This window comes from Perca fluviatilis, chromosome 8, assembly GCF_010015445.1.
Source record: "Perca fluviatilis chromosome 8, GENO_Pfluv_1.0, whole genome shotgun sequence".
NCBI lineage: Eukaryota > Metazoa > Chordata > Actinopteri > Perciformes > Percidae > Perca > Perca fluviatilis.
Genome location: NC_053119.1, coordinates 17,665,533 through 17,681,742, shown reverse-complemented (window position 1 = coordinate 17,681,742; position 16,210 = coordinate 17,665,533). Strand labels below are relative to the sequence as shown.

At 39.0% G+C, this 16,210-nt stretch overlaps 1 protein-coding gene across 2 annotated transcripts; it reads right to left on the bottom strand.

Annotated features, from left to right (window-relative positions):
- Positions 1-227: 227 nt before the first annotated feature.
- Positions 228-16,181, bottom strand: ca12 (carbonic anhydrase XII). Of its 2 annotated transcripts, XM_039808122.1 has the most exons (10): positions 15,851-16,169; positions 15,515-15,535; positions 12,631-12,810; positions 11,402-11,544; positions 9,468-9,563; positions 9,335-9,398; positions 8,968-9,125; positions 8,711-8,837; positions 3,788-3,872; positions 228-1,607 (listed from the first exon to the last, which is right to left on the bottom strand). In XM_039808122.1, the coding sequence occupies exons 1-10, from the start codon at positions 15,912-15,914 to the stop codon at positions 1,529-1,531; spliced, it is 1,017 nt and encodes a 338-aa protein (XP_039664056.1). In that variant the 5' UTR covers positions 15,915-16,169; the 3' UTR covers positions 228-1,528. The 2 variants fall into 2 exon arrangements, with proteins under 2 accessions (XP_039664056.1, XP_039664054.1); XM_039808120.1 differs by lacking the exons at positions 228-1,607; positions 3,788-3,872 and adding an exon at positions 6,756-8,091 and having other exon boundaries at positions 15,851-16,181.
- Positions 16,182-16,210: the final 29 nt, after the last annotated feature.

Sequence of the window (16,210 nt, the reverse complement as noted above, 5' to 3'; positions counted from 1 at the left end):
TTTTTACTTTTAACAGGTAAGATTGGTCAAATCTTGTAAAACAGACCTGTTTATTTTTGGGTTTTGTGAACCACTAGGCATTCAATGTCGAAAAACATCAATAGGTTAAATATGACTGTAGCTCACAGATGGCGCTGCTTCAAGTAAACCTGCTTGATTTGAGACTTGCCATTGAGAATGATAAAATGCAACAAAAATGTTACTTAATAAATATTTTTATTTTTTATTCTGAGACATTAGTTATTTATTTATGATACACAAAGTAACAACTGAAGAACATTATGGCACAAACAAAATGTACTTAATAACTACAGTTTAACACATGGAGTAGCACATTGTTTCTGAGATATGGCAACAGGATATCGACAGTGTAATGAGGCCACAAGCAGCATTGAACGGGCAAAATAATCTTCTGCTGGAAGACTGATAAATGTCATTAGGATGGTGTGCACTACCGTAACACTTTATTGTAGAGAAACAGTCACCCTGTACTTCACTTTACCCTTTCCTCATTTTTACTACATAGCTTGTTTAATCAGTCCAAAGTATCTAAGGTCTGCTCTTACAGTAAATGAGTCACTTTCTACGTCATACGCATGCAGATACTGTACACTGAACATAAACTCTAGCATCAAGAATGATCCCTAAGAAATGCATTAATTTAATAAACTCACAAGAGATGATACAATGGCCAAGGGAACCCTGTGAGAATGAAATGATGATGCAATAACCCCCTAGCCGTCCCGTGATTAACTGTACAGGCTGCAGTCTAACTGAGAGGCTCTCAGGAGTCTTGTGATCAGACAGGCGGACAGGGGTTAGGGGTCAGCCCACGTGCAGCCTGAAAACACAAAAGCCTTTATTTTTTTTCTCAGCATTATTCTCGGGGAAGGAGCTGTTTGTTTGTGTGTTTGTACGGAGCCAAGCGCCCTTTTATTATAAAATCCATAGAGCAGCTCTAAGTACAGGGTTGGTGGAAGAAATTTGGTATAGCCCATCCCACTTAGGCCACCCTACCATCAGGGATGTCTGTCGACTCCTATCCCCCTATTGTTTGGACTGTGGTTGGGCTTTCCACCACGCCGGGACAGCCCAAGGGAACGGGTGCCACGGTCAGACTTGACCTGAGATTCTCACCAGTTCAACTCTGGCCTTACTGTGTTTGCCTGGAAGCATGTGCGTGGAGCTCTTCATAAGAAACTCACCACATCATGTCAGATAAATAATAGGGGGATTAGAGAGGACAGTGGTTTCTCTTGCTCTAAGGAAATAGTCATACAGCATAAAACAGCAACGGAGGCCTACCTACCATGTTCTGGCCGCCACAACACAGCAAAGGAAGTACAGAATGTGGCTTGAGGAAAAAGCAGTGCTTCCAAAACCCCAGAGATGCATGCAAACTTTATCATGTGATCTACTTAAAGCTTTCATGCTTCCACAACTGACCCATGGTACATGAATACAGAATGAGTGATGCAAAGGGACAATGGTCTCATGGTCCTGTTGAAGCGAGGTCCACAACGATGGGCTATACTGTTGAGCCATACTCGTCTCTCTCTCCAAAGTTGTATCCAGCACCTTTGCGTTTGTCCTGTTCAGCACTAGCTCTAAGGAATAAAAGAACCAAAATGCTTTCAGAATTTGATTATATCTCAAAATACATGCAATTTGACTTCTTATATGAAGTATTCTCTTTCTCTTTTATCTGAGTTTTCTTTTGCTGTCAAGATGTTTGTTATTTATTTCCTTGATATATGTGAGCAAGAGGTAAGCCATGTATAAACAGAGAATGGCTGCTGATGCTTCTGTTGGTGTGAAGAACCTATGCAGTAAATAATTTGGAAGCTGGAAGAAAGAGACGGATCATTTGAAGGAACATTTGACACTGTTTAATGGAGAAAGCCTGCCACCCACCCATCAGTGAAGAAAATCACTAAGCCTCCAAAAGCGGATGTTGCATCATTAGCATAAAGAAATGAAAGAGGAGAAGTGATATTCACTGATGAGGAGACAGCTTCAAAGGCACATTTTACCTCTGGAGTGCCTCTAATTTACATATTTTATCAGATGTATTTATGAAAGCAGGAGTTGTTGTAATGCACGATGTCTTCATATTGTCTAAAGATGTATTGAACATAATTTGTAAAATATTTGGCCATTTCACCATTAAAATCCCAACAATTATGAATCCTGTCTGATGATGATGATGATGAAAAAGAAAGCCCCCAGTTTGCTTTTCAATTAGCACAATCTCTTTAAAACACAATCTTATTATGTTTTTTCTCAAAGTAAAAAGATAGTCAGCCATGTCTTTCTTTAATCTTAAATTTTTGTAAACTTTCTTTAATTCTATTTTCAAATCAGCAGTTAAGCCACTAAAGTTTTACATGACATATATTTACATATTTATATTTTCATCCTCTTCACATTTGTTTCCTCCTGAATGTAGAAGTTATTAAAAGGTCCCATGACATGGTGCTCTTTGGATGCTTTTATATAGACCTTAGTGGTCCCCTAATACTGTATCTGAAGTCTCTTTCCCGAAATTCAGCCTCTAGAGCCAGTCCCACAATGAGCTTTCCTTAGTATGTGCCATTTCTGTGTCTGTAGCTATTGAGGAGGAGAGAGGCGGGGGCAAGGTGGAGAGTGGGGGTGTGGCCTTGACCAACTGCCACTTTGCTCGTTTGAAAGCCATGATGTCTCTCTCTCATGGGTGGGCCAAATTCTATGGGCGGGCAAAGCAGAGAAAGGGGAGGTAACCTTGCTCCTTATGACCTCATAAGGAGCAAGATTCCAGATCGGCTCATCTGAGCTTTCATTTTCTCAAAGGCAGAGCAGTATACCAGGGGCTCGGTTTACACCTATTGCCAATTCTAGCCACTGGTAGACCATAGGCAGGCTGGGGGAACGCACATTAATGTTAAAAAACCTCATAAAGTGAAAGTTTCATGCCATGGGACCTTTAATGGTTATTATAGCACTAACACCGACGGTTCCTCCTGTGGATTCAGGTCCCTGCATAGTAAAACCTGAAAAGATGGGCAGGTTTATCATCTTGTTTGTCCAATTGTTTAACAGTCCTGCAAAAAGCAAACCTTGTCATTCATCTCGTTTTTGCTGCTATGAACAGCTACAGTTACTGTAACTATTACACTTTCTTCTAAAATTTTCTCCAATTTAAAAGTTAATTCTCAAATGCATTCATCAAATTTATACCACACAAAATCTCTGCAAGTCACACAGTAATGCAAACACAAGAAAATATTATCCAGGGCATAGTCTTTTATAGCAAACCACAATGCAAAATGGGCTCATGATTTATGCAACGTCACACTCGAGGATGACTAAGAGTACCACAATAACCTGAACATTCCCAAAAATCTCAACTAATGAGGACTCCACCCCTACAGTATAGTCTTTGATGCTTTTTAAAAACCCTATATTTAAAGGTCAATTAAGGTTAACTATCCTTTGCAATTGTCCAATTTATAAATATATATAAATATGGAGGCGTCACCACTCAAAATAAATCATGGAAAGCTCTAAATTTGTTCACTTGGATTCAGGCATATAAATGTCTTCAAACATTGGGATGTCCACAAGTTTTGATCCCTCTGACAAACAAATCACAAGCGTTTATCTCAAGTCTTAATGATGCTAATAATGATGATGAAGTTGACAAGCTGTCTAGTTCAACAAACAGCATTTTAATGCAGTATTAAGTGCAGAGCACGATTTCAACCAGCATAATTGTGGTCTTGTTTTGTTGTTTTTGCCTTTTGCTTACCTTTTTTGCCTTAATAGACAGCACATTAAAGAGACAATGAGAACAAGTCCCAGTGTAGAGCCCACCAGTATGGGAACCAGTAAACCTGCATAGCATGGAGCAACAGAAGCAGAAAAGATTATTTTATAATTAGGGTCTCACACTCTTTTTCTCCATTTTTTTTGTGTGTGTGTGTGTAGTTTAATGATTTTATAGTGGAAAAAATTATTTTAAATTTTAAAAAATCAACAAAACTTTAACCCAAACAATTAAAAGCTTCACTTGTTATCATAGGTTACTCTATGCCATAGTATATACATTTATTCCATTAATGGTTTAGTTTGGTTATCTATTAGTTTAAATTTGAAGCCATGACTTCTGATATCCTTTTCTTTTATTAGTTAGTTGACAAATTCAGACAATGAGAAGGTAACTTGAACTCTTATGTTGTCTTATTTTTTGTTGGCCTACAAAAGGGAGGATCCCTCGATGCTGTGTATGAAATTAAAGATGACATACAAGTAGGAAAGAAGCACAAAATATACAAAAGCATCATACCAGTGTTTATCCAAGAAAGGTCAGCTAAGTAACAGAGAAAAAAAGAGAAAAGAAGATGAAAATGAAATTCACAGAAGAATAGACACCTCAGATATAGTACCACCTGAGCAAAAAAAGTTAAAAGTGTTAAAGATAACACAAAGAAATTCAAATTCAGACATGATGCACTTGGTGTTGCAGAAAGGTTTTAACCTCACTTCTGTTCTTGGGATTCTATTTGTCTGCTTCAACATGATGTCTGTAAAATCATCGCAGCTATGTAGCCAGTCCTAAGACATTCTTGAATTGGTAATATTGTCTAGTACACACTCACACACTCCCAATCCCAGCTGGTATTGGCCCTAAACACCAACGTCCTTGACCTGCGGTGTCCCCCAGGGGTTGATTTTAGGGCATTTATTTTTCAACCTTTATATGCACCCGCTTGGACAAACCATTAATGATGATGAATATGATTTCTTACCATAGCTATGCTGATGATACCCTAATTTACTTAGCCCTCTCACCTAATGACTTTGGTCCCCTAGTCAATGCATCTACATATAAAGCAAGAAATTTCTGTCTGTAATGTCTATCCGGCTCACATATCTCGAGAACTGTTCATCCAATATACTTCACACTTGGGGGTTGTATTGCTGGTGACCCAGGGGAGTGCAGTGTCAAATGTGATGTAGTTTGGCCAGAAGGTGGTGCTATGACAATGAACTCCGCTTCTATTAGTCTCAGAAACGCCCATTTACATCCTGATTTAACGACATTTGCACCCAAATGCATGAAATGCACCCAAATCTGTTTTTTCACTTCTCCACCTATAGATTTTGAACAATCATCACCAAGTGGCACTGTAGCAGCATCAACTAACTATAAAGGAAGGAATCTCTGTCTGTGTGCATATATGACTGTCCTTTGCATAAAAGAACCTTTCATCCGTTGATTTCATGCTTGGCAGGTGTATTACTGAGAACCCAAGGGAGTGCAGTGTTGAGTGTGAAGTCGATTGGATGAGCGGGTTCTCAAGAATGCTGCAAGTAGTACTTCCAGGGGGCTAGCAATTGGACCGCTCCAAATGGCACACATTCCCAATGGCCATTCACTGACAACGCTGTAGGCAGCAATACCGGTTGATGAAATAAACAACTGAATGTCTCAAAAATGTCTTTGGCTGAAAAATGACAAAACCGAAAGAATCGTATTAGGGAAAAAGGAGGGTAGAGTTAAGATTGCCACTCATCTTGAGACAAAATGACCTAAAGAAGGACAATGGTAAAAAATATGGTGTCTTAATTGATTGCGAAAACAACACAAACTTAGAGGCCTTATGATTGAGAAAACATGGCTGAGAAAAACTCATTCATGCTTTTAATTCCAGCAGGGTTGACCACTGCAATGGTCTTACAGGCCTTCATAAAAAAGACCATTAAACAGAAAAAAAATGCAGCTGCTAGAGTTCTTACAAAAACTAAAACAACTGACCACATTAATCCAATACTAACTTGCTCTTCTGCCACACAATTAACTTTAAAGCACTGCTGCTTATTTATAAATCACTAAATGTGGGGGGACAAAAGTATCTCTCAGATTTAATTATAGCAGTACGCACCGGCTTGACCTCTCAGATAATTGGAGAGAAATATGTTGGTTACTGACAGAACTAAACATGGTGAAGCAGCTGTTAGCTTTAGCTTTAAAGCAACACTAGAGAACTTTTCCCGCTTTGGTCCCCCTACAGGTTGGCAGCGGAATTGTCCATTACATTACATTGTCCAGTTCATTCGAACTACAGATCCGCTACCCGATCTGGCAAACTTGCATAATGTAATGTAATGGACATTTCCGCTTCCAAGCTGTAGGGGGACAGAAGCGGGAAAAGTTCTCTAGTGTTGCTTTAAACCCGACTGTTCTCAGATGCTTTTTGTTAACTGATCAAATGCGTTCATTATTTTATTTTCATGTTCTTTTAACTTTTTTTATATTTTTTTTTTTCTATTGATCCCTGCGTTCCAATACCCATACTACCAATACTATTTAGTATGCCAGAAAATATTTGGTATGTCCTAATTTATAGTCTGCTTTTCATTATGCCAACTGAGTTCCTCGCGTTTTCAAATTGCTAGAGTTTAATATTTTCTTCTAATCTCCACCAGGGTCCTGGACATGGACAGCTTCAAGAAACAACAGAGTGTGTTTTTCCCCATTTCCTCCAGGACATAATGTTAACTGTGTACATCTGTTGTTTAAAACTTTTAAACTATTGTCTTGACCTACATATATGACTTAACATGTATAAAGACTATACTATGATAATGTTTAAATGAGACAGTAAGTCTATTTCAGACAGTTTGGCACAATTCAGACTTCAGCCCCGTGTGCTACTGAAAAAGATTAGTTCAGTGAAAGTTGGACATGCAGCAGGGAATAAATTTGCCATTCATCACTTTGTGTAAAATGCTTTTATTGAAAATAGTTCCCTTTGTACAGTAGCTGTTTCTTATGTTAACTTGTTGTAAATGGCATTTTTGAACAGAAGAACAAACTGTAACAGACGGCAGGATGTTATGTAAAGCTTTTAAGCTCTAAATTCTTTTGGTTTAGCTGCATCTCTATATTGTACAAGACAGTAATTACTAGTATAGCTCCAAAACTACCATACTATAGAACAGAACTTGGCGTATACATTGACATTTTTGCCAAACAGATTTTGTACTATATGTAGAATGTAAAATATACAAGCAGGCATCAAGCCCATTGTGAAACAGTAAATGTTTCTCATTTTTGCTGACTTCAATCCAAAAATCTACATATTGATGTTGGCTTAACGTTTCAGAATCTGCTTAAAGCACTGATCACAGTCATTGTTAATGACTGGTTATGCATTGGCGTATGTTTTCAAAAAAACAATAACTACAGTAAATTAACTCATACTACTTTTTTGTCAGAAATTGTATCATAATTATGAGCACATACTGGGAAAAACATAATTTAAAATGTTAAATACATTTGTGAGAAATAAATGCAGGACATGGCTTGAAAACTAGTCTTTCATTGTGGGACACACAACTGATGTCGGCTACAGAAAGTGACATAATGTGAGTCGCAACTATTTCAGGAATCTCTCTAGTCTTCCCACTCCATTGGCAAAAGCCAAGGATGTGGATAACCCGGGCTGTGTGGTTTCCTGGGAACAGTAGCAGGGGAGAAACTGCCATACTTTGTCACTGGCACACTTTGCTTGATTGATGTGGAAGTCTTTCTCTTATTCATCAAGGCTTTTGTCAGAGAGCGTTCTAACTCTAAAGCCTCATCAGTTGGCCGTCCACGGAGAATGTGTCTGATAGTGGGGAGTGCTAAGTCTGACTTACAGTCCAGGTAGCTCTTGAGGTTGAGCTTAGGGAAAACTGCATCTCTGAAAGCCTCAACCAGCTCGTTCTGAGCATGAGACGGTTTGAGCTGATGGAGAACTTTCTGCTCCAGTGAGACGTAACACAGTGCATCTTCAGCCAGTCCAAACTCTCCCACAGAGGGGTTGGTCTGGCTCTTCTTCCACAGGGATGGATTCAGCGTTTGTTGTTTGGATTTGGCCAAAGTCTTACTCTGTTGGTTCTTGAGGTCTTTCTTCTTGCCAGCATTAAGCATCTCTGCACCACTTGGTAGGAGCTGATAGAGCCCTTCATCAGCCAGGTCTGCTAGGTCACCAACCAGTAGCTGCTGAACGATTTTCTTCCTAGTGAGTGGAGATGTGACTGTAAGAGTACCTTGCAGTCCTCTGCCTGCATCAGACACACAGCCAATCACAGCTTGTTAAACATCCCAGCCTGTGGGATATTTCTTGGAAAGACTTTGGGCCTTCACGGCCAGCATGCAGCAGCACTGCCTGTAGCGATAAACTAAAAGCACAAGCCATCGCCTGCTAAATGCAGCTCGTCAAAGCTAAAAGCAGAGGATTCCACACAACGTGTCAAAACACGTGCCATTAGAAAAGCAAAGCTCTGAGAAGGATACTTTGAAAATGAGGAAAACATGCACATTCATACTTAACAATATGGAGCTAAATACCATACAGAGTGGTAAACCAGTCAACCACATCAAAGTAAGCCTTTAAAGGAGGACTAAATACAGACTTTCTCAATATGTCAGAGGGTACAGTTAATTTGCTGTTTAAAAGATGGCCTAATTTCCCAAAAGCTCATCAAAGTCAATCAACTTTAAAGATGATTAAGGAAGACAACGTGAAAGCAAACAAAGTGTGACAGCCCTGAAAAAATGTCCATACATCATTCAAACGTGTCCTTTTGCCATGTTAAAGCAGCTCAGTGGCTATGTCATTTATGCAGCCTTTGCAATCATTCTCAAACATTAAAGCAAGCCCACTTTGAAGACCATACTTACCCTCCTTAAAAGATACCAGCACAACTCGGCTGTCTGCGAGCTGCGGTTTCCTGTAGTTGCCATTCAGAGACACAGGGACTGACTCCTGGGCATGGGTGGAGTAGATGGATGTTGCCAGGGTCATAAACTAAGAAGACACAACAAAACAAAAGCATGTTATGCACAGATTTGCATTTTTCCTCACCAACACACAAATTAAGGTTAAATTTAAAGGGGCAGACCGTATTAAAATGACTACAAAATCAATTTAGAAGCACCTGTTTGCGAGATATTGTGACATGATTCCTGAACACTGTCCACAGGACACTGGGATAGCATGGAGGAGTCGTCAGTGACCCGTCGTAGCGGTAATACTCATCCAAACGTGCAGGCAGCAGTGCTCTGATGTTGAAACCGGGCACCTGCACTTTCTGATCTGCCAGAACAGAAGTCATTTGTAACCATTTAACAAATATTTAGGTCAAAGTAAAATCCAGAATGGCCACATGAAAGAACTGATAAAGACTGAAGATTCTGACCTCAAAACCCAGAAAGAATTAGAGCTGATATTGTTCACTACTCATACTCATTACTTGTTTTCAGTTATGGCAAAACTACAAAATAAAATCATCACTTTAGACTTACCCCTGTATTTGATACCATTGATGAACTTCAGAAAATGTTCAAAGGCCGGATTGAACTCTCCAATCTGTATGACAAACATAGTTAGATGGTTCTGCTCCACACAAATTCGCCCCCACCCCCCTCAACGTCTCACCTCAATCAGGACACCTAGCACAGCCAGGCCATCAGATTTGTCTACAGCTGAGGACATATTGGGATACTTGTCTGAATTGAAGTGCACTACATGCATCTGTGAAAGAAAAGAGAAATAAGAAAAGACCCTGTGGAAGAAACAAAAAATACAAAAATAGTATGTAGTTGTAAAAGTCAAAACCTTGAGATGATTGGTTGAAAAATCTGATTTGTTTCTTTATTACATCCAAGGGGAAAAGTAAGTGGTAACATATACGTCAGATATGTTGAAACGAGTCAGGATTTGTTTTTGATGTAGATCACTCTCACACTATTTTTTGGAAACATCAGAAACACTTTGGAAAATGCTTTGTAAAGTGCTATAACAGGCACTAGGATTCAAGGTTATAACACCTGTTCCGTGTACCGCAGGTGTTAATTGGATTGTAAATAGTGGATGGTGTTCAGGGGATGTAATATTATATATAATATATAATATTGGCAGGAAGTCTATGACAAAAGCACATGAGAAACACTGGAGATGTGACAAAATTGTATTTTCAGCCTTTGTTCAGTCTTGGGAATTAAGGTAGACATTTGAACTATTTCTAGGGAAATGTTCCATTTCCCATCATTCCATCCCTCCAAAACAACATGTCATCAAGAAACTGTGGTTCTGTAGTCTGGAGAGACTTGAAAAGATGCATGGTCTCGACGTGTCCACTCAGAACTTCAGGTCAAACCACAGCAACTTACATGTGGCTGTGCTGCAACTTGGGCATGGTCACATAAAAGCACACAGGTTGTAAACATTTGAGCTTCTACCCACTGTAACTCAACACCAAATTATATTTAAAAAGTATCCTATTTTGGTTTATATCATAAAAGAGACTCTTACTTTTAAACTTTACTGTATGCTTTACTTTAAGTACCAAAGTAAATAGAGCAAACTAGTGTGTGAAAACTGCTTACAGGGCTTGACACATTTAATAGCACAGACAGCCACTCTTTTCCTGAGGTGGGTGAAAACCAAAGCATATAATAGTCTGGTACTCTAATCCCCTTAAACCCTGCAGAAATAAGACACACTGTCATACTGTACATCCTGAGGATGACTAGAATTATGTCTTTGCCTTTTAGTGTTTGTGCAACTAAGTGATAAAATATGCTTATTTATATGTATGATCAAAGTCACTTTAATTAGAATGTGTTATATACAACCAGTCAATTGTACTTTACAGTCAATCACACAATAGTGGAAGAAGAAGAGGCATAATAAGCATTGTCTGAAACTGTCTGACTGGATGCCAACTGAATGCTTGCCACAGTGTCAAGGAACTGGAACAGTGATATGCAGAGCATTTGAGCTTAAGCAGTGTCGGTAAGCCTTGAAGAGAATCAGTGTCTCTGATTCCTCTGCCAGTCAAATGTCAAATGTTTAAGCCATAAAGTATTACATCATTTGTCTTGTATCAGAGAGGCTGTCACCTGACGCTGCAGATAAAGGAAAGACCTGCTTAATCGCTGATAACTAACGAAATCTTATAAAAAATTTTACAATTAAAAACACATTAAATCAAGTAGTATTTGCAAAATGTACTTAAAGTAGTCACGCAAAATGGCACCATTCAGAGTGTTATATTAAGTGATATATTATCATTTTTATTATGAAGTGGTATATTCTATAACAATGAATCAACTGTATATAACTGTGTATAAACATGTTTTACATGTAAAATCTTAATCTGCAAAATAACTATTGACTACAACTGTTTGATAAATGTATTGGAGTAAAAAGTACACTGCGATAGTAATTTAGAGTGTAGCAAAAATGGAAATACTCAAGTAAAGTTCAAGTATCTTGAAATTGTACTCAAGTGAATGTACTTAGTTACTTTCCACCAGCGTCTTTTCCATTAATAGTGGGTAGCAAGAAGAGCTGTTTGCTTTGTTTACCTCTGCTGCACACTGCTTACTGTTCACCATGTGTTCAGAGCCTGCAAGTCTGCTGGAGGAGCCCCAGTGGAAATGAAGTTGAGCTGCAGTGTAACGATGAGCCAGGCTGGAGATGTGCATCTTAGAGGGCAGTGATATTTGCACTGCATTTCAAAAGACATGACACGCCACCACACATAACACAGCAGGGTAGGGGGTTACTTCAGTTAACATCAGGGTATCAAGAAACATGAACTTTATATAAACCGAGAAAGCCAGCATAGTCTGCTCTGTGCTGTCCTTTTACAAAAGCTGTGTAGCTATGTTTAGTTTATGCTGAAGTGACGCAGGGCGCTTTCCGTGTGTTCGTCAGTGTGTGACCAATGATTACAAGTGAAAGACCTCTGTCAGCTTATTTCAGACATACGTCATGCTGATGATGCCGCTCAGCTTGCCTTGAGATACAACATTGGGCATGCACACGCATTTCGCTGGTGGTCTTTGCACATTTAATTTAAACAACAGTTTAATAACACGAGGCAGACATTACATGCAATGTTAGGAATTGCCACTGAATGTATGTAAGAAACAAATGATGCCAGCTCTGTGGTTTAGTGCCAAAGTTCAAACAACCTCACTTTTCTCTGACTGAAACTTCCTCAAACTCTTCAAACAAAACCAAATCATTCAACAAACTATAATTTGGTGGAATAATCATATTCATCTGTCTAAAGTCATCCAAACATGTTTTTCTGTTGTTCTGATTGCTGTTCTGATTGCTATATTTGGCAAATCAATTTAAGACTGTGTTATGTATAGATATCAGACATTAAAGCTAAGCTGGTTTCTTTTGTTAAGGTGCATCAGACCCAGCAGAGGCAGAACAGATGACTAATCTCTGTTCATATTTCCCCAGACAAAACATGGAGCTCTTTCCTTGGCTGGAAGGGCAGCTAAGATAATAAGAGAGTGATTTTGGAAAATTGCTGTGGCAGAAGATCTTCCTATCATTTATTTTAGGTTGACCCAGAAATTAGGTCTTTACAGCGAGAACAGACTCCACCACATTTATGTGGGACCATATCCAATGAATACATTGACCAGTGCATCACTTTGATTTTAAAAATAGTTGCTTAGTTAATAAATAGATAGTTTTGTTACCTGTGATGAAATGTCTTCAAAATAAACATTTATTTTGACATACTGTACTTTAATGTATTTTGTTGATAACACTGATGATTTATACTCACCAGAATGTCCATTATTTCCAAGTGTAAGCTGCTCATTGACTGACAGGTTGTAGTTTTGAATCTCAATTGGACGTAAAGTTGGGTCGAACCTTAGTAGCTCTGACTTGATGTCTATTGGAGACTGGAAAGCTGCACCACAATATGGATAATGGTTGGGCCAGTGGTGCTCTCCGTCTGGCCCTGCAACAGTATCAATGTAAATGATTACCATGAAACACTTATAAAAATGTTTGATTTTCACTATTTTAATAGTAGATGGTGTTACTAAATATATTCTAATCCTTCATTCAAAGTGTATTTCACCAGTGTAAGGTTGAATAGAGGATGATCCAAAGAAGGCCAGGGCTTGTCCTTGGCCTATAGAGCATTTTATCTGTAATCAAAGTGTAGTATTATTATCTATGCACAAGGCGGCATGGGAGAGGCCCGTGACTCCACTCTTGGCCCTTTCTAAAGCAGAACCAGGCTGTTGTTTGCGGGGAGAGTCAGTGAGAACGCTGTCTCTCTCCAAATGAGAGGTTTCTATAAATCACAGGACACCAAAAACTGCCACATTTGCAGTTAAAGTCATGCAGTTCACAAAGTGACTTCAGCTGCATGAGGGTGTCTCTCAATGGTATGTCTGCAGAGGCAATGTCCTTGGAAATAATACAAGAGAGAAAAATAAATATTAATGAGAAATGATGCAGAAGAAAATAAATTTGGGAAGCTCTTGATTTCTGATATTTTTATTCAGTATATTGACTGAAGTGTGAGGATCCATGCAGAGCTTTTCAAACATGGTGCTCAGTCTAAAGTGAGGCTCATAGTTTGCGATGTATGAACCCTATCAAATCTCAAATACCATCATTGTAGCTAAATAGAAAATGGCACAAAAGGCTCTGAACGTACCAGAGCTCTCATCACTTCTGCATATTTGCCACTGATTTATTATCTATCCAGAATTCATCTAACAAAAATCCACCATTCACAATACGCCAGCTGACTGTGGTTCAATATGAATGATGCAGCATGAGGCCTGCCCCAACCCTGACTGTCAGTTCCCAGACAAATGTGGATTGATTGTACAAGACATGCCAAAAGGCATGAAGTGAAGCTGTGAAATCACTGAATACTTGTTTGTAGCAAAGTTCAATCTTGGCAAACCCTCACTATAATAAGGAAGAAAGTTACTCTTATGCCTATAATTATTCAGTGTCCACTTCATTTGTTGTTTTAATCTCACTCTGCCCGTTAATAATGGCCTTCAGTGGCCCCTTTGCAGTCCTTGGTAGAACTTAGAGGATTTCTTATGTAAAAATAATGTTAAATAAGAAAATTTGTATAGCCTAAGTAAACGGTTCAACATAACATCAATTGTTATATTAAAAAAAACAATAGCAGAGCAGGGTGAGAAAACTACTAGTAATCATCATCATCATTATTATTGTACTCCCATCTTAAGGTTTACTGTTTTGTTCTCTGCCAGAGGGTGGAGTGTTGAGGTGGAGATAAATCGTATGACTCAGCCGTGCCCCGTCAACAGAAAGTACTACCAGCCCCCAAGACTACTGACTATTATGACAAGGCATCTTGAGGGTTTGACTTTAAGTGAGGATGAAATCCACCACGCTGCACTTCGAAGGAGGCTAGAGGGTTTAAATTTATATATATATATTACATTTCTTCCCTCAGTAGTCATCACAAACCTTCCCACTTTTACTCCGAGTTCTTTTGTTATCATTAAAATAGCACAGGTTTCTGATTGTATGGTTATTGTATTTTATTAAGTATCATGCACTGTATCCATTTTTGGAAGGATCCAAGTATTTACATTTACACAACTTTGGCAAAGTACAGCAAAGGGTGAATCATTTATTTTAACCACATCATTAAGGTATTCCCCTGTACTGACACATACATTATACATTCTCCTAATTTTCCATTGTTTGATAAGGTGTTGTTTCAATTTTCCAAATTTCCACAGAGAGGAGATTACCAGGTGTGTAAGTAGAATCCACAAAGGGCCATTTTCCCATTAATGCCAAGCCAATGCTGCAATTAAATACGGAGTGGATCAGCCTCTCTTAGAGGTTTGAATTGAAGTATAATTTCCTCAAACTATAATTATTTGACCATAAATCACTGTGTAGAGAAGTAGCTCTTTTCTTATTTATCCCTGATGTGTCAGTGAAAGGATGTGCACACTATAAATGTATCTTGAAAAGAGGACAGTAGGTTTTACCAATGATTCTAGTAGTCAAAAGTGTGTTTTAATATTTGTCTAAAGAAATAGTATAAGACAATAATTGCACTGACTTGCCTCACCTGCCTACTTGTTGGTTTTAACATTTGGTCCCTGAATGTGACAGACTTTCGAGAAGCAGTGACACAATGACAAGAGGTCATGCTCTGAGCAGAGATAGTCATGGCTTCCCATAGACCTTAAGGCATGAGACAAAGGCAGTCAGCCACTTATAAAATGTAATTACAGAGTCTGTAATGAGGGGACGGGGGGACGGGATGGGGGATGTCAGTGCTGGTTGTCTATGGAAGTCAAAGAAAGTCACAGAGGGCTTTTTCCTCTTAATCAGACACAGTGTCATCACTTTCATCTTATGTGGCATTGTCAGCTCTAAGCACTGCCGTGGGGCAAAACAACATTGGCATCTTCTCTGACTCAGAGTTATTGCCAATCAGAGAGTTGCATCAAATTTAATTCTAACACTCACTTGGTTAATGCTGGTTCAAGGGTAGAATACTACTGTGAGTGATCAATGATAATAATAATAAGTGCACATGGACTGGGATTGCACCTAATGTGAAAATTTGATCTAAATACCAAAAAAGATATACAGCTATATCGATTTTATGATCTACTATTGAAAAATATTATATGACTTACCACTGTATGTCCATTTGTCACCTGAAAAAAACAGGAAAAATTAATTTGGTCCCACTAGGTACATTCAAATATATAAGAATAACTACACTTCCACACATGTTACAGGATGCAGCATAATAGTCATTTTACAAAAAAAAAAAAATAATAATAATGAAAAAAACATTTATTTGGAACAGACATTTCATCTCAGAAACAAGTGTCTTCCTCGTTCCTCCAAAGAGTAGGTGCAGCAGGTGGATGGAGACACCTGCCAGGATGAAGCATCTTTTCTGCTCAAGAGCTTGCAAAGTGTTAAATGGCCAAAACATTTTCTCCTAGGCTATATTTTACACTTACCATGCAGTACAGAGAGGAAAGTCAGCTGTAGTAAGACGATGGGTGTGAAGCTCAGAAAGTGCATGTTGATCCCCTCAGCCCTCCCTCATGCAGTAGTCTGATGTTAACCCGGTGCAAAGCAGAAGCTTGGAGCACCAGAACGCCAGCCTTCAAACCGGCTTTTATACCCATGTTGTCAGCTCCATTGTAGCTCGCGCTGACGTCAGAGCAACAACATAACCAGCCTCCAGAGACGTTGGGTCACCGGAGAGTGACAGCTCAACGGCGGCGACCGCATCCAAGCCAAGTCACTCATTTAGGGCTCGAGCTGCCGACGGACGAAAGATGCGGGGAAACTGTGAGGCAAGCAAGTGCGACGGT